General features: G+C 39.8%; 1 protein-coding gene across 1 annotated transcript in view; it reads left to right on the top strand.

The window, feature by feature from the left end:
• ACYP2 (acylphosphatase 2) overlaps window positions 1-24,638 on the top strand; it is a 163,791-nt gene extending 139,153 nt beyond the window's left edge. Inside the window, exon 4 of the mRNA XM_039249212.1 lies at window positions 24,204-24,638. Coding sequence (XP_039105143.1) covers window positions 24,204-24,318 — 115 coding nt within the window. The 3' untranslated portion in view covers window positions 24,319-24,638. The remainder of the gene's footprint in view (window positions 1-24,203) is intronic.
• The last annotated feature ends 722 nt before the right edge of the window (window positions 24,639-25,360 follow it).

The raw sequence follows: 25,360 nt of genomic DNA, 5'->3' as shown, positions 1-25,360 counted from the left end.
TCACAAATTCCTTTAGAATACAATCCTGAATCCCAAGGTGAGGTACACTCCCTTTGGGGGTGGTGATCAGAGAAGCTTTAAATGAAACAACCCCAACAATAAATGACCAGCAAATCTTACCATCAAGGATGATGGGAGACTAAAAATCTGTGTTCATGTTGGGAATTTTGGTGATGGGATTTTCAGCAATTCCCAACACATCTTGCAATCCTCCCTTGTGTCCTCTGTCTGCTTCATGGTAGGCAGATCACCTTGTCTGTGGTTAGTTTTCAAGATCCTGAAGATTAATTCTGAACTGGAGCACAATTCTACCCGGTTTGGTCTTAGTTCTGGTCTGGTGTCTCCACCCCCTGCCCCATGTACTCTTATGAAGATTTTTTTTTAATGTTTTCTTTATTTCTGAGAGAGAGAGAGACAGCATGAGCAGGGGAAGGTCAGAGAGAGAGAGGGAGGTACAGAATCTGAAGCAGGCTCCAGGCTCTGAGCTAGCTGTTAGCACAGAGCCCAATGCAGGGCTCGAACCCACGAACCATGAGACCATGACCTGAGCCAAAGTCGGACACTCAACCGACTGAGCCACCCAGGTGCCCCCTCTGATGAATATTTAAGAAAGACATATACTCGTATGAATGTTTCTTGGGGCACCTGGGTGGCTCAGTCGGTTAAGCATTTGACTCTTGATTTCAGCTCAGGTCACGATCTCACTGTGAGTTTAAGCCCCACGTTAGGCTCTACACTAGTAGTGCAGTGCCTACTTGGGATTCTCGTTCCCTCTCTCTGTGCCCCTCCTCTGCTTGCACTCACTCACGCACCCTCTCTCGAAATAAATAAAGTAAAAAAAATCTTTTTTAAAAAAAGAACAGTTTCTATTTAACAGAACCAAAACATGTGACTTGCCTTTAAGTGATTAACCAACAGCATCGAGTCAGTCACTTCTAAGCACAGCACCACAAATGAACATTTAGCAGATCAGAACACCAGACCAGTGAGAATCTTTTCAGATAGAAATCGCTTTGAAGCTGCTTGTTTTATTTGTTTGTTTTTGTTTTTGTTATGAAAGTAGAGCAGTATTTTGTGACTTAAAAATCAGATGATGACGATTCTCTGTACAGATACACACACGTGGAGTTTTGTGTATGCTTGTGTTTGTATAAGCATAGGAAAGGGTCAAGGAATATACTTCAAGGGGTAGTGACATCTGAGAGTGGGGTGGGGAGGTGGTGAAGGGGAGCTTTCACTTTCCTTTACTTCTATCAGACTAAAATGTTTCCAGTGAGCAGGTATTACTGTTCTAATTAGCAGCTTAAGGAAGACAAATACGATTTTTTTCAATAAATATTTTTATTTATTTCTAGGAGAGAGAGAGAGACAGCGTGAGCAGGGGAGGGTCAGAGAGAGAGGGAGATACAGACTCTGAAACAGGCTCCAGGCTCTGAGCTGGCAGTCAGCACAGAGCCCGACGCGGGGCTCGAACCCACGAACCGCGAGATCATGACCTAAGCGAAAGTCGGACGCTCAACCCACTAAGCCACCCAGGCGCCCCGACAAATACGATTTCTTTTTTCTTTCTTTTTTTTTTTTTTACAAATAGTTTATTGTCAAATTAGTTTCCACATAACACTCAGTGCTCATCCCCACGAGTGCCCTCCTCCATGCCCATCCCCCCTCCCCCCCACATCCATCAGTCCTCAGTTTTTGTCAGCATTCAAGAGTCTCTCATGGTTTGCCTCTCTCCCTTTCCACCACCATTTCCCCCCTTCTTCTCCCCCTTGTTCCTCCGTCAAGTTCCTCCTAATCCTCCTATACGTGCAAACATATGATAGACAAATACGATTTCTAACAAACGTATTTAAGACAACAGCATTGTGAAACAATAGCACCACCAGTGATCTGAAACCTTTTCATATTTTTCAGTGGCATTTTGAATCCAATGTTGAATGGTGTATTTTCGGTTTTGTCCTACTAAGTGAATGAATGAATGAATATAAACAAAAAAACTATCCAAATAATTCTTACATGTAAGTCCTCTGTTAACTTTGTATATCTTGGCTCAGAATTCTAGAATTTAGTCCTATCTTTGTGACTAGGATTATAACCTTTTAGTACTATTACTTCAGATCTTGTACAAACCACTCATTCAGCAGGCGTATTGAACATCTTCTCCTTGTCAGCCCTTGGGCTGGGCAATGAGAATAGAGGTGGACCGACATAAACCTGCTTCAGTTTACTAACCTTTACTGCATGCTTTCCATGCCCTAAGCCCAAAGTTTAGTGCTTTATATATATTATCTCCTTTCATCTTTGTATCACCTCTATATAGTGGAAATACCATTAACCCCATTTTACAGATGAAGACACTGAGACACACAGAGGTAACTGCTAGGAACTAAGGTAACAGTTATTTGAATCCCAGAGGGCTCTGCTCTGATTCAAGAGCCCATGCGTTTAAACCACTTCTTCCTAATGCCTTCCAGATCATAAGGTCAGTGTAATCTAGGAGTTTTATAAGTAAATATTTATTTTTGAAACCGGAACAGCTTTAATTTCCAACCATAGGATATGGGTCCACCCACTTAATGCAAGACCCGAGGAACATTGAAAAAGATGATGTAGATATGGATCCATTAACACAAAAGTAAATTCTCTTCATATTATTAAGTGGAAAAGATTACAACAGTACTTGTAGTATGATTAAACTTTGTGAAAAACTATATAATTAAAAGCCAAGGTTGGACTCATAAGAAGTACTGATGTCAAAAGTAGGCTACTAAGGGGGTCTGCCTGGATTAGTTGGCAGAGCATACAGGTAGTTCTTGATCTTGGAGTGATGAGTTTCAGTCCCATGTTGGGTATAGAGATTATTTAAAAAAATAAACACACTTTCAAAAGTAGGCTACTAAGTATTTGAGGTCAGAACACTGGGGAGTCCATCACTGATCACTGTACTGTCCCCCCAGTGGGGTGGATAAGGCTTCTACCTGTCTGCTCAACACAAATCCCTGGGCAGCCACTACCAGTCAATCCCAGGTGGTCCTTGAGATGAATCCTCTGTCTTTTGAGTATTTGCTCTTTGATTCCACTGGCAGAATCCTTTCACCAGGTATTTTCCCTTGATTTCTCTCTCATTATCTCTGATCTTACTGTCTTCTCCAGGCTCTGTGTGTATCCTTTTTACATACTGTTCTGGTCTTTCCACTTGTATAGTGGACCCTGGTTTTCTAGCACAATTAACACTTTTCTCACATCATTACCTTCTGCTTTTCTTATAGTTTATTCCCATAAGCAGATAAGTATGTTCTAATATCCACAATCATTTTTTTAAGGGTTTCTCTGGATGCCATATTCCTCTCCAGCTCCTGCCCTTTACATCTCTTGGAGAAAATACTGTTATTCACTGTTTCTACTTCCTCCCCCTCCCGGTTCCCCTTCATCCCCTCCCTGCAGACTCTGCTCTTCACCTCTGCACTGAAGCCTGGAACATCCCATCTCCATGATCTCCTTGCCAAATTCAGTCATCAGTTATCAAGCTTGGAGATTCAAACTCCCAGCAGCCTGTACGACTGTGGAGGCTCCAGTCATCTTGAGCTTCTTTCTTCATCAGGCTTCTCAGATGCCAGAGTGTCCTGGCTCTTCCCCTGTCTCTCTCACCATGTCCTCTCAGCCTATGCTGGTGGCCTCTCTGGCTGACTACTTTCCTCTATCTCCATTCATTCCCCATGTGTTGCCATCTAGCCCCATGGTATTTAACATCATCTGTAGGCCAATGAGTTCCCAATTTTTAACCCCAGGTTTTCGATCTCTCCCCTAAATTCCAGACTTGTATATACTGTTGTTGACTTGAGTATCTAAGAGGCATCTCCTGCTTAACGTGCAAAATAGAACACTTGATTTTCACCCTGTGGCTGGGACTGCTAGCTGCCCTCTGGCAACCACTCCCCCCCCCCCCCCCCGCCCCATCCCACTGAAACGCTAGTGACTTTTACTGGGCCAGTGGCCACTCACTATAAAGTCAATGTCACCTACATTTCTCAATCTCTTTTGTTGGTGGGTTCTGGCCAATAAAAAGTAATCAGAGGTATTGTGTGGCTGCTTCTGGACAACATTCACTTACTGTACCATATTTACAAACTACACCTTCAGGCAGTTTACCTCAAGGCACACGTTGTTTTTCCCTTCGTTTGCCCTTTCTCCATTCTGCTCCCTAGAATATAAGTGTGATGGTTGGAGCTCTAGTGTCCATCTTGGGTGAGGAAAATGAGGAAAACATCCCAGAGGTAGCAGAGTGGTAAGCTGAAAGGTTACCACTCTGATGGTCATGGAGCTGTCACACCAGTCCTGGACCAACTGCCTCCAGGCTTCCTTCCGTGATGGACAAGTGAGGAGCTCCCTTGTTCCAGCCACTGCCACTGAGCTGAATCTATCCTAGCCAATCTATTCTGCTATGTATTCCATATTTCATCTCTTGTCTATCAGAGAACAAGCCTCCTTTCACATACTAGGCAATTGGGAACATTTAGGAAGTCAAGGAGAATTTTTCTTCTATTTTAATCACTGAAAGTATAAAGTTAGAAAAGATGATTTGCTTTTACATAAACTTGTTCAACAAATACGTTTAAAAATATTTTTTTATCCAATGAATATTTATACTTGTATTTTCTCAGGTTTTATTTTTTAAAGTTCATTTATTCATTTTTGAGAGAGAGCACGCACATGAGCTCAGGAGAGGGAGAGAGAGAATCCCAAGCAGGCTCTGCACTAAGACCATGGAGCCTGATGTTGGGCTCAATCCCACAAACCGTGAGATCATGATCAAGAGTTAGACTCGTAGCCAATTAAGGCACTCAGGTGCCCCTGTTTCTTGGGTTTTTAATGAGTTCTAATAAAAACCCATTTATGCTGCTGAGACTATACTTTCCAAATGGATGACTATCATCATCTGACATTTTGTACTAGTTTGAGTACTTTCATATGACAGGTCTAAAATAAAATACAGCCTTGATGCTTGAAATCATGTCCAAATTTGAAATGGTCTCAGACTAGAATATATAGAATCTTTTTAAAAGGCTATGCTAAATTAGTTTATGGTACAAATTCAGTATTTGTTGAAAGAATGAGTAAATAAGTGGTATATTCTCTTGTAATTCTTCAGCTATATAAAGTTACTGTGGTAATTTTAATGCAAGCTCACAATTTCCTCACCATTCCTCTCCCCCTAAATATGGGCTGGCCTTGGGGACTGGGTTCAGGCAGATAGAATGCAGTGCAGGTGACTCTCGAACCTATACCACGATTAGGTTACAATAGACAATGCAGCTTCCACGAGCTGCTCTGTCTGTGACACTTGTTTTTGGATTCCTGAGCTGATACAAGTGTGAGAAGTGTGGTTCCTTTGAAGCCACTGTGCTGGAGAGAGATGTTTGAGGAGCCCCGTCTCTTCTAGACTTTGACTCACTGGGCTTTCCAAGGTTAGCCTGCTTTACCTGTCAGTGACTGAGCTTTCCACTTATTTCATTGTTCTCCATGGAGTGTGGCAGAGATGAGCTCTCTCTGCCCAAATTGCAGACTTATTGCAGGATAAATACTGCTTCAAGTCTCTAAGTTTGAGGGTAGTTTGAGGAGCACCCCTGGTCATGGAAACATTTCTTAGCCCAGCACACCTATGCTAAACGTTGCCATGAGAGTATTATTGCTTGATTGCTATGGAGAACACTCTGACTCTTCAGTGCATTCCCTGTGTGAATAACTCTCTCTGTGGCAATGGAGCATTCTTGCAGTTGCCTACCATGTCTGTGACCACTGGTTAGAAAGGTTTTTACTCCTCTTACCTTTTCCGAAACTATAGAAAATAGCAGAGGTTTTGGATTCCAAAATTGAAACAAACAAAATTAGCTCTTTCAAAGCAAACTGCCTTAATAGGTAGTTTGTAAATATGGTACGGTAAGTGATAAGTTTAAAAAAAAAAAAAAGAGTGATATATTTTTCCTTCTCTTTGCCCTAGAAACAAGAATAGACTGGACTGTGTTTCAGCATAATCCAGGTGACCAGAGAATATGCTCAGGACAGGAACAAAGTAACCATAAAGAAATACGTAGTCTTATTAACCCATCTGAGGCAATGATGTGTTAAGTGAAAAGCAGTGGGTGATGAAGAGTTCTTAAAAAGGCAATCGGTTATTATCAGTTCTTCATTGTTAGCTTGGGAAGAAAGTACTTTCAGTGTAGGTTCTCTGGGCCAAAATACGCCTAGACTGGAGAATGCAACCCAATATAATTCCATTTTAGCATGCTTCCTCAGTAGGAAAATCCTTGCACAAGTAGATGATATATTTGACAAATATGATGCCCAATATAAATGACTACATGGTATTCTATTTTACAAATTGATGTATGAATTTGGCTAGCATTTATTTGTGCCCCTAAACTTGATCATTTCAGAGAAAGCTTTTAGGATAAATTTCCTAGACCTTGGCGTCTCCACCAAGGTTAAGATGCCTCATTGGATTCTACAGGAAGCTGCTAGCTGATTTTTTTCTTTCTTGATCCAAGTTTAGATGTAGCAGGAAAGAGTGTCTAATTATAAGAGGCTCCCAAACATTAGTCCTCATCTGGATGGTTGCCAGGCCCACAGAGCACTTTAAAGACCAAATGTCAGGGAGGCCACTTTCTTCCACAGTAGGACTTTTTTTCTGACTTCAGCTTCATGATTTTAAGTTCTGAAACCTCAAACTTAATTCTCTTTAAATGCAAGCATGTCTCTCCGGTGAGTTGGGTCTGTATGCCTCGTTTGAGCAGCTTCATTTAAAAGTCATTTGGAAAACTAAATATGACAGCCATCTACTTTCTAAGAAGCTTTTGATTCAAAAGAGGGAGATAGAATATAATTAAATTGCATTTTGATTCTGGTGACTAGACAGTCTTTGATCATTAATGGTGTCAGAGAAACTGGGAACATCTGAGAATGCAGTACTAAAATTATGAAGAATCTTACTTTAGGGCAGGATCATTACCTCTCAGTCTCTTCCATTAAGTCTTTCTCCCTTCCTCCTCTCAGCCTGGAATCCAGTCTTCTTTCACTTTGTCACTTCCCACTAGATAGGCAACTTAAATAAATTGATGATGCCCTTTCATTTCTATAAGATTCATCAAGCTATTAATGAAATTTCTTTATGAAAAATACAAGTTTAAAGTCACTTAAGCACCCACTATTTGAGTTTTTTGTTATGGGGGGACAATACATGCAATTTTAGTTTTTAAAATTTAGGCTAAAGCATTCATTGGGATTTAGCAATGACTATTTTTTTACTATCTCCAAAACCATTAATATTAGGAGGATATGTATTTTTTCTTCACCTTCTATTTTGTTATTTTGCAAAAGGAAATTGGCATTTATTTTTATGAATACAAAAAGGAAAACATTTTGAAAGAGAATGACTATTTTATGAATCACTTAAAACAGACTAAAATTTATATGCATGGAACACATCAGTGCTGAAAAAATATTCAGAGTATAATATCCAAGTACCACTTGAAGGTGACCGCTTATGAACTGAAACCTTTCAATGGCATTCTTACATGTTATCATGGGCCTCCCTATGAATCGAGTCACCTACATGGATTTAAAGATAAAACACCTTCCTAGGGAAAATGAGAATCTTAAAAGAATTTTTTTTAACCCTAAGAGGTTCAAAAGATACACTATTTCCTGAATTATGAAACATCCCAATAAAGGAGAGTTTCACTATTTTGACTTCTTGGCACATCTTTAAAGGCATTCTGAAAGCCCACATCTCTAGGGTTAACAACATGTAGTGCAATATGTACTCACAAGTGATACCCTTAAAAGACAGCTTAACAGTCAGTCAGTCAGTCAATCTATCTAGATTCAAGTTAGTTAATATACAGTATAGTATTGGCTTTAAGAGAAGACTTCAGTGATTCATCACTTACATATAACAGCCAGTGCTCATCCCAGTAAGTGCCCTCCTTAATGCCCATCACCCACTTAGCCACTCTGGAGAACAGTATACAGGTTCTTCAAAAAACTTTAAAATAGAACTCCCCTTCAACCCAGCAATTCCACTACTAGGTATTTATCCAAAGGATACAAAAATGCTGATTTGAAGTGGTATGTGTACTCCAATGTTTATAGCAGCACTAACAGTCTTCTTTCCATTAAAATTTTTTTCCCTCATTTTCCACCTATCAAATTTCTTGTTTTTCCAGTGGTTCTTGCATTATTGCCTACCTCCCCATTCTGCCTTTGAACTATTCTTTGGATTGAATTATCCACAAATTATTTTCAGTGATTGTCAGGAAGATGCTTCATGAATTTGTCTTTAAAGCCTGTGCACCCACCTCTAGGTGAAGCTTCCACTAGACTGGTGTTGGTCTGGCCTGGGAGAACTGATACTCTTCCCTCAGCAGCCCCAGGAAAGCGCTGAGTGGAGCTCTCACTCAGTACCATGTTCAAGGTCTCTGCAATGTCAGGGTACCCCTGACTCAGAAGAACCATTCAACCCCACACTGCTCTTGCCCCTGGGCCAATGCAGAGAGATGTTCAAGGCCAGGAACAGACTGGTAGCTGGCTACAGAGACCACTGCCATAAAGATACATGTCTTTATGACCTCAGAACGTTGCATGCCTTGCTTTAATGGAAAACGTTATTTAATAAAGTTGGTTGTAAAGCAAAGCTCCATAAATAAATCTCTACCTCCCCCTTGCAGTAATTTCCTTTATAAAATCAAAGAAACTGTATCAGTAAGAAAAAAAAAAGAAACCCTCAATTTTATGTGTTTGTACTCACTTTGTTCCCAACGTAATCTAAAGTGATTTGTCAGAATATGTGAAACTATAACAAAAGAGTGAAAAAGGACAAAAAATAAGGGTGGGGACATAAAACAGAGCCAGAAACAAGGCTTAAAAAAAACTATAAAATAATGACCTCTGCCCTGGATGGGTCACAGCTTGGCTCTATCTAGTAGCCCTCCATCAACTAATGGCATCACCCCCTCAAAACTCAGTTTCTTATGAGCATTTTGGGGGGAGGCGGAGAGGTCAGGGTGAGGGGTGAAAACACGGGAGTCTGGCCAACTGACTTTTCATTTGGCTTCATGTAGGAGTAGATTTTAACATATCTGGAATAGAAAACGGCCTAGACCGTGTGTTATTAAAACAATCCTCCTCTAATATTGTTCTTCTGAGACAAAGTGCTCATAAATATTGGAAGGCATCAAACTCAGAATCGAGGCGGCTTGCTTGCCAAAATGAACCTTAAAGATGTATAAAGCTCCTCTGTGTCTCTCCTCTCCTTCAGAATCAGACAGCTCAAAAGATTGATCTATTCTTGCTGTCTGCATTTCTTCACTTCCCCCTCACTCCTAAAACCACTTTAATGTGGCTTCCACCCCCACCACGTCACCGTGGCTGATCCTGCTAAGGTCCCCAAAGTACATTTCAACTCATGTTTTACTTAGAGTCTCAGCAGCATCTGGAAGTTGACTTCTCCCTCCTTCTTAAAATACTCTGTGCCCTTCGTTTTCTTTAACACCACACTTTGTGGACATCCCCCTCTTTGCTCATTCCTTCTACCTGTCCTCTGCTGCTCCTTTTCCACCTGACTCTTCAGGTGGAAGAGTCTTCTTCAGAGTTGGTGTTCCTTAGAATTCTGTTGTAGTGCTTAGAGAAACCCTAGGTATGAGTCAGCCCACAAAAATGTTTCTATCATACAGACCAAAAAAAAATGCTTCTCTTCTGTATCCCATACTAGAGAAGTTCATCAAGTTCTTGTTAACTGAATAATAGCAGCAGCAAACAGGGCATACTGACTTGCTCACTCTCGGTTCCATAGTTCTTCTCCTGCCTTTCCTTTACTGCAGACTCTGGAGATCCAGGAACCGTGTTTCCCTGACTTCCTTGCAGCTAAGGACTCCAACATGATGTAGGTCTCATCAATCAGCGGTGCTCACGTGAAATCTGAATTTGAAATTGATATAAGTGGAAAGGGAGTAGCAGGAATGCCTGAGTCATCTAATTGGCTAGTGTGAGGAGCTAGCAGATATTATGTGGGTCTGGAGCCAGCAATCCTGGTGAGACTTCCTGATGCCTAGACTGCGGCTAGGGGAACATGTCCATTAATGCAGTGATTTTGGTGACAGCCTCCTGATTCTCAACAAATCGCCTCATGGGCCTATTGCACACACAGAATTGTTGAAAGTTTAGCAGTGGAGATTAGGGGGTATCATTCAGGGAAGTTCTGGGTTTTGTGCATGGGAACTTACAGGAATTTTCTGATTATACAGATATGCACCTTTGATTTTCTACTAACCAGGCTATTTTACAACTCTAAGGTAGAAATTGACTTGTAGCAAACCAAAGAAATGCTGATACCCCTTGTTCATAGCAAAGCAAGTTAATTTTTTTCTGGTAAATATAATAGACTTTGCCCTAAAGAAAATACCAAACATGCTTTTTATTGCCCTAAAACTCTCATAATATGGGAGCCACTAGCCATATGCGATTATTGAACACTTGTAATGTAGCCAGTTCGACTGGAGATCTGTTGTGAGTGTAAAATACTAGAATTCAAAGCCTCAATATAAAAAGTATGTAAACTATCTCATTTTAGTCAATAGTTGTTTGTATGGATTATATATTGAAATAATATTTTAAGTATACTGGACTTAATAAAATATTAAAATTAATTTCACCTATTTTTACCTTAATATGGTAAAAGATTTAAGACTTTGAATTGTACACGATGCTCATAAAATAGCAGCATTGGACAATCCTGCCCTATAGCATTTAAAAGTTTCACATCTATTAGCCAGTTGGGTTCAGCATCCCTGATTGCATGAGTGCATATATATATGTATATATACACATATGTCTACATTCTCCTTTGAACCAGGTTCTGTCATTACTTAGTGTGTCAAATAGAAATCTTTGACACTGGCCAGTCTATATTTGCAGGAGATTCACAGTTTTAACATTTTGTATTTGAGCAGCCACTTCTACAGAGTTGCTCTAACAGACCCCATCTAAATATGTTCTTCCAGTCTATGACTCATCGTGATTTTGTAAGGACCCAATTCTCTATACTAAATTCCATTCTAAAATAGCTAAGGTGGTTTTCATTACCTGCTATGGCACCCTAGCACAACAGCTAAATCTTGAGTGTTTACTATTTTCTACATGCTCTCTGAAACACTTAACAGATTACCTCCTTTCATCTTCATAACACCTCCAGGTCAGGCGACAGGCTCTCCATTTTACAAATGAGGCACTTAGAGTTGAAGGTACTTGCCCACCGTGACCAGTGGTAGCTGGATGTGCACTAGAGCAGAGCTGCTCCCAAAGTCCACTTCCATTACCACTGCACCACTCTCTCTTTTCTTTCCACTAAATAAAAACAGGAGAGAGTATCTGTCACTTGTATGGCAGAGAAGTGACTGCCTTTGCTTCTTCTACTCCCAGTCCCTTTGATCCAGTTGGCTGGTTTTCAGAATCCTGTGCTTAGCCTTGGTAGCTCTTCCAGACTCTCCCAAGTGAGGAGATTGAATGACATGTCATTTCCCACTGCAGCTAAGCAGTAACTCCAACAAGTTTTACTAGTGGAATTGCACAGGAGGTGTGTGACTTTGCTGGTCACAGAGCTTGCTTAAGAGGCAGTCCGCCATATTTGGCAAAGAGAACAATTATACTGTAAGAGCTGCTATTAAGGGGTTACTGTGTGTCGGATGTTGCACTGGGCAGTTTATATACATTCTCTTTAATGCATTCAGTGACTCAGTAAGGTGAGGGTTTTCCCATTTTATTTTTTTATTTTTTTTATGCTTTATTTATTTCTGAGAAAGAGAGAGAGAGGGAGACACAGAATCTGAAGCAGGCTCCAGGCTCTGAACTAGCTGTCAGCACAGAGCTCAATGCGGGGCTTGAACCCACAAACCGTGAGATCATGACCTGAGCTGAAGTTGGACATTTAACCAACTGAGCCACCCAGGCGCCCCAGGTTATCCCCATTTTAAAGAGGAGTAATTTGGTTTCAGGCTAATTATCGAAGTGCTGGAATTCCCTTTGATAATCACTGAACTCTTCACTGATGATGAGCTACAATATGGCAAAAGTTATAGACATTACAGTTGCCACTTAAACAGTGCAGGGGTCGGGGTACCAACCCTCTGCGCAGTTAGAAATCCACATATAACTTTGTACTCCCCCAAAACTTAACCTAACCTCTCTAATCCTTATTTAAAAAAAAAAAAAAAAGTTTATTGTCAAGTTGGTTTCCATATAACACCCAGTGCTCATCCCCACAAATGCCCTACTCCATGCCCATCACCCCCCTTCCCCTCCCCTCTACCCCCATCAGCCCTCAGTTTGTTCTCAGCATTCAAGAGAATGCCTCTCTCCCTCTCCCTCACTATTTTCCCCCTTCTTCTCCCCCATGGTCCTCTGTTAGGTTCCTCCTAATCCTCCTGTACGTGCAAACATATGGTATCTGTCCTTCTCTGCCTGACTTATTTCGCTCAGCATAACACCCTCAAGGTCCATCCATGTTGCTACACATGGCCAGATTTCATTCTTTCTCGTTGCCATGTAGTATTCCATTGTATAGATAAACCACATCTTCTTGATCCATTCGTCTGTTGATGGACACTTAGACTCTTTCCATGTTTTAGCTATTGTTGAGAGTGCTGCTATGAACATTGGGGTACATGTGCCCCTATGCATCAGCACTCCTGTATCCCTTGGGTCAATTCCTAGCAGTGCTATTGCTGGGTCCTAGGGGAGTTCTATTGTTAATTTTTTGAGGAACCTCCACACTGTTTTCCAGAGGGGCTGTTGGTTTACATTCCCACCAACAGTGTAGGAGGGTGCCCGTTTCTCCACCTCCTCGCCAGCATCTAGAGTCCTCTGATTTGCTCATTTTAGCCACTCTGACTAGCCTGAGGTGGTATCTCAGTGTGGTTTTGATTTGTATTTCCCTGATGAGAGGGATGCTGAGCATCGTTTCATGTGTCTGCTGGCCATCTAGATGTCCTCTTTGGAAAAGTGTCTGTTCATGTCTTCTGCCCATTTCTCTCTGGATTATCTGTTTTTCGGGTGTGGAGTTTGGTGAGTTCCTTATAGATTTTGGATACTAGCCCTTTATCTGATACGTCTTTTGCAACTATCTTTTCCCATTCCATCAGTTGCCTATTAGTTTTATGGCTTCTAATCCTTACTCTTGACCAGAAGCTTTGCCAATAACATCTACAGTTGATTAACACATATTTTGTATGTTAGATGTATTATATACTATATTCTTAAAATAAGCTAGAAATGTTATTAAAATAAAATACATTTATTGTAAATCCACATGTAAGTGGACCTGTGTAGTTCAGATTCATATTGTTCAAGGGTCAATGGTCTATTAAAATACCATTAAAAAGCTCATATTGATGGGGCCTCTGGATGCCTCAGTTGGTTAAGCCTCTGACTTTGGCTCAGGTCATGATCTTACGGTTCATGGATTCAAGCCCCGTGTCAGGCTCTGTTCTGACATCCCAGAGCCTGGAGCCTGCTTCATATTCTGTATCTCTCTCTCTCTCTCTCTCTCTCTCTTTCTCTCTCTCTCTCTGCCCTTCCCCTGCCTGTGCTCTCTCTCCCTCTGTCCCTCATAAATGTTAAGTGTTTTTTTAAAAGCTCATATTGATAATGAAGAAGCCTATGGTAGTATTTGTCCACATGTAACTGAATAAGAAACATGCTTAAGAAAGGAGAATAGCAAAAATAATATGTGCCATTCTTCCATTATTAATGCTAGTTTAAAAGCTTCAAATGGGCAGGCAACTCAGTATTTTCCAGCATGCATCACGTTAGCTTTTAATTCATTAGCTGTCTCTTCTTACTGTCTGCTTTCTTGCTACGGTCTGCATTTTGCACTGGTGTTAGAGATGTCCAAAAGGATTATGCCGCCCCACTTCAGTCCCAGGAAATAGAACTGCTATGAATTATTAATAGTGTTGGCTTTCTAGCGCTTTAATCCACCCCTGTGTTTCAATAAGGATATTAAATGGAATTTTTCCTATCACCCCAGGAACTTACTACATTTTGTAGGAAACAGTAAATGACTTGAGTAATAGAAGAGACAGTCCTATGTTGGTTTTCACTTCTACTTATGATGGATTCTCCATACGTTCCACTCCCATATATCCTTGCTCACTGATAAGAGGGCAGTTTTTATTTATTTATTTTTTTTTTTACAAATAGTTTATTGTCAAATTAGTTTCTACATAACACTCAGTGCTCATCCCCAAAGTGCCCTCCTCCATGCCCATCCCCCCTCCCCCCCACATCCATCAGTCCTCAGTTTTTGTCAGCATTCAAGAGTCTCTCATGGTTTGCCTCTCTCCCTTTCCCCCACCATTTCCGCCCTTCTTCTCCCCCTTGTTCCTCCGTCAAGTTCCTCCTAATCCTCCTATACGTGCAAACATATGATATTTGTCCTTCTCTAAGAGGGCAGTTTTTAAATTGAGCTCTTCCAAGCCCCTGGAATTCTCCAGAGATGCTCAAGGTATAGCTGGGAAAGAGAGAGGCCTGACAGGGAGGTTCTGTACCTCATCCCCAGCCATTCCCTTGCTTCAGAGAAGCACCTCACTTCTATAAGCATTAAGCTTTCATGCAAGATTATGTTGGAAGAAAGGACTCTTTTTATAAAGCTTTAAAATCCTGAGTAAATACACCTATGATAGGTGTTTGTAGAGCTTTGGGATACCAAGAACAATGTCTAAGGATTTTTGATAATTACAATACATCTGAGCATATACAAGCAACTATACACTGAATTTGACTGAGATGGTGGCATGTTACGTGACTTGGTTTGCAGGATGGACTTGGACCTCCAGGGGTCTTATAATAGTCACTCTAAACGCTGGGTGAAGTCAGTTACTATGCTTTCATATATAATGAGTGAGCTTAAAATCACAAGAACTTCAGTAAAATTTGGGGGTTGGCAAAAATAAGTGAACTGATTCCACAAATAAACTTGGTTCACATGCTTACATTCAGGTTATTAGGTCAGACCCATGGGCCTCCAGTTTCCTTATTGAGGATGAACATAGCCATTACTTGTATTATTTCATAGGGACAGACATGAATTTTATCACTTTTCTGTAATAAGAGCACCTATTTGTTTACCTTACAAAGTGTGTAAAAAACGGGGGAGGGGTTGTTTCACGTGAGATAAAATAAAAAAGTTAAAAAGTTAGTGCCTAGGGCCCCCTTCTGTGTATGGACTGTGGAAGACCCTAGGAATGTGCCCCTTTTCTCATGCATGGAAGCTATAGACCTGAAGAAGGTGGACAAATGACAAAGCTGGATTCATTTGGTATGTATTGTATTTACTGAGTGCCCCCTGTCATAGGGCATTATGCTAGATATTTGGGATGCAGTAGTCAGACTCATCCTCTGTCTTCACAGAATTTGCATCCTAATATGGAGGAGGCATGTAATGAACTCATCAAAAATTACATGAACAGAGCAATTACAGAATGTGACAATTCCCTTGATGCACACAATAGTTGGAGGCAGGCCTTTTGTAGATAGGGGCAGTCAGAGAAGGGTCTCTGGGAGGGGGAAAACCTAAGTGCATTCTAGAAGGCCACAGCTGGCCTCTTTGCTGGCTGCTGAGGCCATCAATGTATGGTTTTTACTATACTGGATAGCCAAATGTGAGTCATCTGCACCAAAGAATAGAATGCTGTGAAAGCCCTTGAGGGGACCAGTAGTTGGTGACTGCCTGAGTAGGAACAGAAAAACACAACATAGTAAATTTATTAAATGAATGGGTTTTTCTCTGGTCATGTAACATTTATCAGCACTGTTTGGGTTTTTTTCCCCCCATGCAATGATAACCTGAAGAATACTTAAAATTCATGCAAGAGCCTTTTCTTTTGCCACTCCATAAAAATTATTTTTACAACCATGTATAATCCTCATGAAACATGTAAGAAATGCATCTATAAAGAAATGTCCTCTTATTACTTTGTAATTGTTAAAGGCAACATAATTTTGGTGAAAGAATTAGACTTCACAGAAATATTTTCATTTTCAAAGTCTCTACATACAGCATTTAAAATAGTGAAGGGAGAACATGTTTATCAAGTAACATAACTTCTGTCAATAGAATTTTCCACTTTCCATTCCTATTCTTCCATTTGTATTAGTTGAACTTTCTTATTTGAAAAAAAAAAATGACTTTAAAAGCCTACCAGTGGATCATGTTAAATAAGAATACCTTAAAGATATACACACACAAATCAGATTCAGATTTATAGCAGAAATATTAGACTTCAGTGTCTCTCAAGCAAATATAATTCACTTATCCATCCAACCATCCATTCAGTGTTTATGGAGTCTACTGACCTAATAGGTAAAATATGCAATAACCAGAGCAATGTACCATGATCATACTGGCCCCTTGACTGAGTGAACACTGTTCATGATTCTTTCTTCATGTACTAAAGCAATTCTTGAAAGGCTTAGAACTAGTAACCAAAATGTGACTGGATAGCCTATAATAAAGAGCAATTTGAAATTATCCAATTAATGTGATAAAAATTGACAAACAGAATGAATTCTGGAGCACTACATAGGGTGGTTTATCTCAGGAACCCCAAAGGAAACTAATCTAAGGAACTTCAGTAAAGCATCTGATTAAGAGATCACGAGTTTCCCTATGTACCCGTTTAAAAACATGATGATTAAAAAACATCTTGTTCAAAATAGCAAGAAAAATAGAACATACGTATTAACTTATCAGGATCATTTTGCTAGAACCTGAATGGGAAATAGACAGAACCTGAATTAAGTAAACTACAAAATTTTGATGAGAAATGTAAAGACTTGAACAAAAGCAGGGAAAATCTGTTGCTCTTGATGACAAGATTAAGTGTTAGAATGTTGGTTCTTTCCAAATTATTTTAAGATTTAAAAGGGGATTTGAAGGGATTGGACAAAATTATACTAAAAGACTTTAGCATAACAGACTTTTTGATAAACAAGGACAACTTGAATAATGAGGTTGCGGGGGTGGGTGTGGGTAGCATAGAGACTGCTGGGCATTAAAATATATTCTAAAGCTGTAAAAACTAATATAGTTTGGTAGTGGTATAGCGATTAACCAAAGCTATCAGTGGAGTAAAATAGAATGTCTAGAAAACGATTCAGGTATACGTACAGATTCATTCTCTGATAATAGTTGTGCTGGGGAAAATATCTAACCCTTCAAAATTAAGATCTCTTTTTCATATAATGCAGTCACATAATTCCAGATGGATTAAAGATTTAAATAAAAAGGAAAAGGCCATACTTTCAATTAAAGTGTTACATTTTGAACATATGCATTTACCTCCCCCACCTAAACCCCACTTAGTATGAGTAAAATCTGTTTTTTTAAAAAAAGGTTTAAACACCCACAAGAACAAAGAACAAGAGAGAAAGCTTCCAAACTTTGGAAAACAAGGCAATAAAATGTGGGAAATTAGAAAGCAAATGAGCTAATGGTCACACCTCCATGGTAAGCCCCCAGTGGGAGAAACAGAAAAATGGTCCTTTTAACACAGTGGAAACCCCCCAAGGCTTGGGCAAATGGAAGTGGGCAGAAATGTGAGGTAAAAAATACAGAGATTTAAAATTTGTTTAATAAGCTATTATCTCCCACCCCTTACTGGGGAGGGGCTGCTCCACCCACCCAGGTGGAAGCCAGGGTTTCAAGCTCCAGAGAGGGTCTTCTAGGCACAGCTGAAAAAAGATAAAGTGCTGATAAGAGATATTGAATGAAAGTTACACACTAAATATTGAGGCCTTTACCCTTCTTCCGAGCACACACATCGCCAAATTTATAGACTCTAGGTATTACATTGGACATACCTTCTCTAGAGGACCTGCCCAGTCCAAGAGATACAAAGATACCAAAATCTGAGGCTCCCCCATGAAATGGTTTATTTCCCTCACTCCAGTAAGTAAATCTAAGACCACAGCTCTGCAGGGGGAGAAGTCCATCCGAGGTTGGGGGATGGGCAGGCCTACCTTCCATTGCTCACTATGGGAAACATGGGATTGAATTGTTACTCTGCCCCTAAGATGGGATGTCACTAGGGAGAAGCCTTTGGCCCAAGCGCTGATCCCTGGTCCCAATGTGCTTGTAGGACAGGTATCTAAGGAAGTAGAGTGAAGCACACTGCAGGCAGGCACATGTTCCACTCCTGGCAATCTGGTCACCCTCAAGGGCTCTGCTTGCTCTTCAGCAACTAACTCCCATAACAATTATTATTTTTGGGTTTGTTTTTAAGATTTTTAGAGAGCCAGCAAGCCAGGGAGGGGCAGAGAGAAAGGGAAAGAAAGAGAATCCCCAATAGGCTCTGGACTGTCAGTACAGAGCCAGATGTGGGACTCAAACTCATGAACTGTGAGATCATGACCTGAGCGGAAATTCAGAATCAAACCTTAATCCACTGAGCCATCCAGGTGCCCCTCCCATATCAATTATTAATACCGTTTTCACTTTAATTCCTCAATCCTACCTCACCTCCCTTAATTCTCAGTAAATTACTTTACCTCTTTACTAAGAAAATGGAGGCCATCTTATGTCAATGCCTCTTCCTATCTAAATTGTTATTGTTTTTGTTTCTTTGACCTATTCTCTTCTGTATAGAGATTTTTCCTTGCTTCTAAACCTAATTAATCTGCTTACCTACCTGCTCTGAGGCTTTGTCCCACTAATTACTATTTCTTTGTCTTGCATCTTCATACCATTTCTTCATTCCCAACCCCACTTGTGAGAATATGTGTGCTTATTTTCCACATGCCAGGAGCGCTTGTGGAAAGTGGCCCTCAGCCCTCTTCAGGAGTTGCCCCAGGAGAAGGAAGTCACCACACTAACAGTCACACCTTCTCTGGGTAGCTCTTCTGTAATGACTGGCTCATATGAGGGATAAAGACCCAGCCCTCTCACTGTAGCCCTGAAGGGTCTTTCCAGATTCAGATCTCCTGGGTGTTGGCAGAGGTCTTCAATGAGACTGTATCTCACCCAACTTCCCCCTCAGGCCCATGCTACTTTCCATGCCTCCCAGTTTTTGAATCCAAGAGCAATCCCTACAAACTAATCTCCATCTCAGAGTCTGTATCCCAGGGCTGCCCTCTCTATGACAGCATGTCTGTAAGTCATGGACATTTAAAATTTGGTAGGTAATATGAAGTTGCCCTTCTTTTAATTTTTAAAAAAAATTTAAAATGTTTTTGAGAGAGAGAGAGAGACAGCATGAGCAGGGGAGGAGAGAGAGGGTGACACAGAATCCGAAACAGGCTCCAGGCTCTGAGCTAGCTGTCAGCACAGCGCCTGACCTGGGGCTCAAACCCACGAACTGTGAGATCATGATCTGAGCCGAAGTCGGATGCTTAACTGACCGAGCCAGCCAGGTGCCCCCCAAGTTGCCCTTCTAAAAAGCTGTACAAAGTTGTATTCCCATCAATCTAGAAAAGTGCCTCTTTTCCCACATCTTAATGGTCACTACTAGATATCAAATTTTCAAATCTTTGCCATTTCCTAAGTAACAGATGGTATCTTGTTCTTGTTTGATTTGTATTTTTAAAATTATGAGTAAGAGAATATTTTCACATATTTACTGTCCATTTATATTTCTTTCTCATCTGTTTATGTTCTTTGTCCATTTTTCTGTGGAATGGCTATCTTTTATGTATTAGTTTTTGAGTGCGCTTTGTATAGTAAGAACACTGAAAATAAGTTTTCCAGTTTGCTCTTTGTTATGGTTTTGCTTAAGACGTTTGTTGACCATTCACAAATTTTACATTTTTTAATTGGTTAACATTATCCATTTTTTCCCTAGGTTTCTTGGTTTCCTGTCAAGCTTAAGCAGGCATTCCCTATCGTAAGATGTGAAATTTTCAATACCATTTTAAAACTTAGCTGCAGTGCCATTGCTATCACAAGGATGTCCCTGAGTACCTTGACCAGAAATTAACTCCATCCATTTCCTCTGCCCTTATATTAAAAATCACATTGCGCATCACATTATGAAGTATTTTATAGTAAGTTGTATTATTCTCCAAACTCTTCTGTTAGACTGTGAGTTACTCAGGGAAGAAACTTCATTTTATTTCTTTATTTTCAACCAAACTCTATACTTAATTCATCTGTCACCAGTTTTTCCACTAATGGCCTTTTCCTGGTCCAGGATACCTTCCAGGATACTGAATTCATCATCATGTGTCCTTTGGCTTCTCTTGGCTGACAGTTTCACAGATTCGGTGTTTAAGTTTTTATTTAAATTCCATTGGTTAACATACAGTGTAATATTAGTTTCAGTTATATAATTTGGTGATTCAACACTGAAATCCAACACCTGGTACTCATCACAAGTGCCCTTCTTAATCCCCATCCCCTATTTCACCCATGCCCCCACCTCCCATCTAGCAACCCTCAGTTTGTTCTCTATGGTTTCTTGGTTTGCCTCTCTTTTTTCCCCTTTGCTTGTTTATTCCATTTCTTAAATGCTGTATAGGAGTGAAACCAGATGGTATTTGTCTTTCTCTGACTTACTTTGCTTAGCATAATACTCTCTGGCTCCATCCACATTGTTGCAGATGGCAAGGTTTTGTTCTTTTGTGTGGCTGAGTAACATTCCATTGTACATATACCACCACTTCCTTATCCATTCATCAATTGATGGACACTTGGGCTGTTCCTGTAATTTGGCCATTGTGGATAATGCTGCTATGAACGTTGGGGAGCATGTATCCTTCAAATTAGTATTTTTGTATCCTTTGGATAAATAGTAGTGCAACCATTGGATCATAGGGTAGTTCTATTTTTAACTTTCTGAGGAACTTCCATACTGTTTGCCAGACTGGCTGCACTGGTTTGCATTCCCACCAACAATGTAAGAGGGGTTCCCCTTTCTCCACATCCTTGCTAACACCTGTTGTGTCTTGTGTTACTCATTTTGACCATTCTGACAGGTGTGAGATGGTATCTCATTGTAGTTTTGATTTGAATTTCCCAGATGATGAGTGATGTTGAGCATCTTTTCATGTGTCCATTGTCCATCTGTAGGTCTTCTTTGGAAAAATGTCTCTTCATATCTTCTGCCCATTTTTTCATTGGATTATTCATTTTTTGGGTGTTGAGTTTTGTAAGTTCTCTATATATTTTGGATAGGAAAGAAACTTTATTTTAGGTATCTGTACATACATTCCAATATCAAGGATACCCCTTGCCTACAATGCTACGTAAATATTTAATGAATTGAAATGAATTAACTGATACTGTTTGATTATGTGGTTTTTAACTAACACATCTTGAAACAAAGATGTGAAATTAAAACACTTTAGCTAGGAGAACTCTCAGTTCTGTTACCTCCAGATCTGAACCACATCTATAAAGGGCTGACTGCAGGAACATCACACGAGGGAAGTCAGGGCTTGCCAAGTGACAGGTGACCACAACACTCTTCAGTAAGTAGGCAGGTCAGGCAAGATGGCTCCTAGCAGTAGGAGTGGCATGCATGGAGCCATGGCACACAGTGGTCCCGCTGCATCTGGTACAAATGGCATGACCATTCTGCCCCTACCAGTGGCATATATTTCTCCTTGGCCCTACTTCTGGCTGGTGAACTTCTTAATGGTGTTGAAGATCAGTTACAAGTAGGTAGCCAGGCTCTCAACTAGCTAAATACATTGAGTTATAATCCTAGGTGGATTAGTTATTGCAACTCATAGGCCCACGAGTGCTTGTCCTCGATTCACTGGTTCTAACTGTTCTCCACTCATTCCCTCTTGAGCCCATTGAAATACAGCTTTCACTCTACCAAAACTGTTCTTATCAACGTCATCAGTGACCAACATGTTGCCAAATGCAGTGGTCAATACTCAGTCCTCACCTTATTTGACCTGCCAGCAGCAGGGACCCAGTTCATCCATTTCTGCTCCTGGAGGGTTTCCTGGGACAGGATGCCCTTTCAGTTTTGCTTCTATCCCCTAGACGCTTTCTTCTCCTCTTTGCTGGCTTTTCCTCGGTTTCCTGAACTCTTAACTTTGAGGTGTCCTAAGGCACAGTCCCGGGACCTCTTCCCTTTCCTATATTCTTTTTCTTGGTGATGCCACCCAGTTTTATGGCTTTCAGTACTGACTACCTGTAGACAAATTCCAACATTATCTTGTCCACCCAGACTCCAAGAACCAGCTGCCTGCTCAACATCTCATGTAGATGTCTAAATAGATATCTCAAAGTCAATATTCCAAAGCTGGACTTTTTTTTTTTAGGAAATATTTTTAAAGTTTTTATTAAATGCTAGTTAGTTAACATATAGTGTATTATTGGTTTCAGAAATATATATAAGTGACGAATCACTAAATTCTAACAGTCAGTGCTCAACACAAGTGCCGTCTTGAATACCCATTATCGATTTAGCCCACCCCCCACCCACCTCCCTCCATCAACCTGTTTATTCTCTATTCTCCTCTGTTCATCAGTTTTGTTTCTTAAATTCTGCATGAATGAAATTATATGGTATCGGTCTTTCTCCAACTGACTTATTTCACTTAGCATTATGCTCTCTAGTTCCATCCATGTCACTGAAAATGGCAAGATTTGGTTCTTTTTCATGCCTGAGTAATATTCTATTGTGTTTATATACCACATCTTTATCCATCTGTCCATCCTGTCGATGGACATGTGGGCTCTTTCCATAATTTGGCTCTTCAAAACTGAAGTTTTAATCATCCCCTCGGTCTGCTCTTCACACTGTCTCTCCATTGCAATGAATTACAGCCATTACCAAGTAGTTTTTCACTACTAACTGAGGTCATCCTTGAATACTCTCTCCCTCACATCATGTCCAGTTGTCAGCAAATCATATCCAGAATATGGTCCTTTGTCATAACCACCACTGCTACTACCCTGGGCAAATTACTTAACTCTTTTCTCTTTCCTCATCAGTAACTTGGGAGTAATGATGGACTATAATTTATAGGGTTAGTGTGTGGATCAAAGGAAAGAGTCCATGTAAAGAACTTAGCACAATGCAGAGCAAGTAGTGCTTAATATACTTAATAAGCTTTTATTATTTCTGACCTTTGTTTTCTAGAAGATTTCAAGTAGCTAAGAGGAGTAAAATTGAACCCACTGGCTCTTTTTCTTAATAACTGACTTTTATTCTTGAACACGTGCAATTTCAGCTTTTAAGATTTTAACTAAATGAATTGAAGAAAATAAGATGTGTTACTGGGCTTAGCTCCTGGAACAGGAGAAACATGAAAATTCACCTTACCTAGTAAAACTGTCACAAGAACCAAAGGAAAGGTTAAGTAATCCAAAGGCAATTTGAATCATTGGCATCAGTCTTCCTTAGACTGATTAAGATTAGTTTCAGTAATAGAGGAATAAGGTAACAGAGGAGAAGCCCCATGTCAGGCTTTGTGCTGACAGCTCAAAGCCTGGAGCCTGCTTTGGATTCTGTCTCCTCTCTGTGCTTCCCCTGCTCATGCTCTGTCTCTCTTTCAAAAATAAACATTAAATTTTAAAAATTTTATTTTTTTAAGTAATCTCTATACCCAAAGTGGGGCTGAGAACTTACAACCCTGAGATCAAGAGTTGCATACTCTATTGACTGAGCCAACCAAGCATTCCTCATCTAAAATGTTTGTAGAAAATCACATTCTTCACATTTTTTTCATTTTTTTCTTTGTCTGCACAGTATATATGTGTGTGTGTGTATGTATACACACACACACACATATATATACATATAAGTACACACCTACTATGTGCTGAGTAAGGAGAAAAAACAATGGTGAACTGTTTTAATTATTTACCTCTTTGTAAAAATATTGTCCTTTTACATATAAGAGCTCGGTTTTAATGGCTTTGAATGCTTTAAGAGGGGGACAATAACCCCAATATGAAATCATCAGGAGTTTACTGGGCTTAATTTGCTCTAAGCTTTTCTTTGTTCATATTTAATTATGTGTTAAACTTTCTGGTACTCTGATACATGATGTATACAAGGTAAATAAAAATTGTATTTCACATTAGATGCAAAAGCTACCTAGTAAAAGTAAACCATTGTAACCTGTGGTGGGATCACTTTAGCTAGTCCACATATGCTTTGTATGCTAATTTTTATGTATTTGTTTATTTTTTGTAGGATGTCCTGGCTGAGCAAGGTTGGAAGTCCTAGTTCTCGCATTGACCGCACAAACTTTTCTAATGAAAAAACCATCTCTAAACTTGACTACTCCAATTTTAGTATTCGATATTAACAGAAAATTTTTAATGCTTATATTACACAACAAACACCGTATAAACTTTATTCTGAAAGCTACAACAGAATATATGTTACTAAAAAGCTCTGACACTGAAATAGTTTTACTTGACTATGTTTTTAAGAAGCAAAAACTTAGCATTGTAAAGTAAATGTCATTACAAAATATTTAGTATGAATATTTAAACTGGTCTCGTGGAATCTTTAATGATTATAACAAATGTTATTGGGCTAGGTATAAAATAAAGCTAACCATTTAAAAATTAAGCATTGTCTGAATTGAATTCTAAAAACCTTCTGAATAATAGTTGATTAAATTTGAGTAATTTGTTTAACAAAAAGAACCAGTAGTTAGATATAAATGTTTATGATGATCAGTATAACCATAATATCAATAAAGAATTTTTAAAATTATGGTTGAGACATGATTCAGTATTTGGGTTGGAGTAACTTCATGCCATCTATGAACTTTACTGTTCTGTGTAGGGAGCAGGTGAGTGATGGTAACTGTTAAGAACCCACAATTTCACTACTACAAGGAGCAAGATTTATGTCAAACACTATGTAGAGTGGATGTCCTATTAACCAGAAGAGGAACTGAGAGTCCAAGTAAATCATACTGTCCCCTCAACTTAATCTATTCTTTAGGGGTTTTCACATGTCAATTGTAATTAAGCAACAGGATATTTTAAGGGGAAGGTTCATTTCTATGCCATAGAATTATACTATTGAAAAAAGAAGATCTTGAACTCAAAATACCGGGGAACTTCAAATGTTATAGGTATATACACACGTATGTCCTTCAATGATCTCCTAATTTTTGTACCAATGGAATCCTTCATTAAAACAAAATTTTACATGGAATTCAATACCTGAAGTAAGTGAAAAAGCACAACTAGTATGAATGAAATGGGCATGGAGGTCCCTGGGGCCCTGCATGCTCGGTCTCACTTTCCCTCCTGCATCTTGTCTGCCTTGGACAATTTCACATCCCCTAGGAATACGCATTAGAAACCACCATTTCTGTCTATAAAACCAAT

Source organism: Hyaena hyaena, unplaced genomic scaffold (assembly GCF_003009895.1).
Source record: "Hyaena hyaena isolate Hyena2069 unplaced genomic scaffold, ASM300989v1 scaffold_332, whole genome shotgun sequence".
NCBI lineage: Eukaryota > Metazoa > Chordata > Mammalia > Carnivora > Hyaenidae > Hyaena > Hyaena hyaena.
This window is presented reverse-complemented; position numbering and strand designations above follow the sequence as displayed.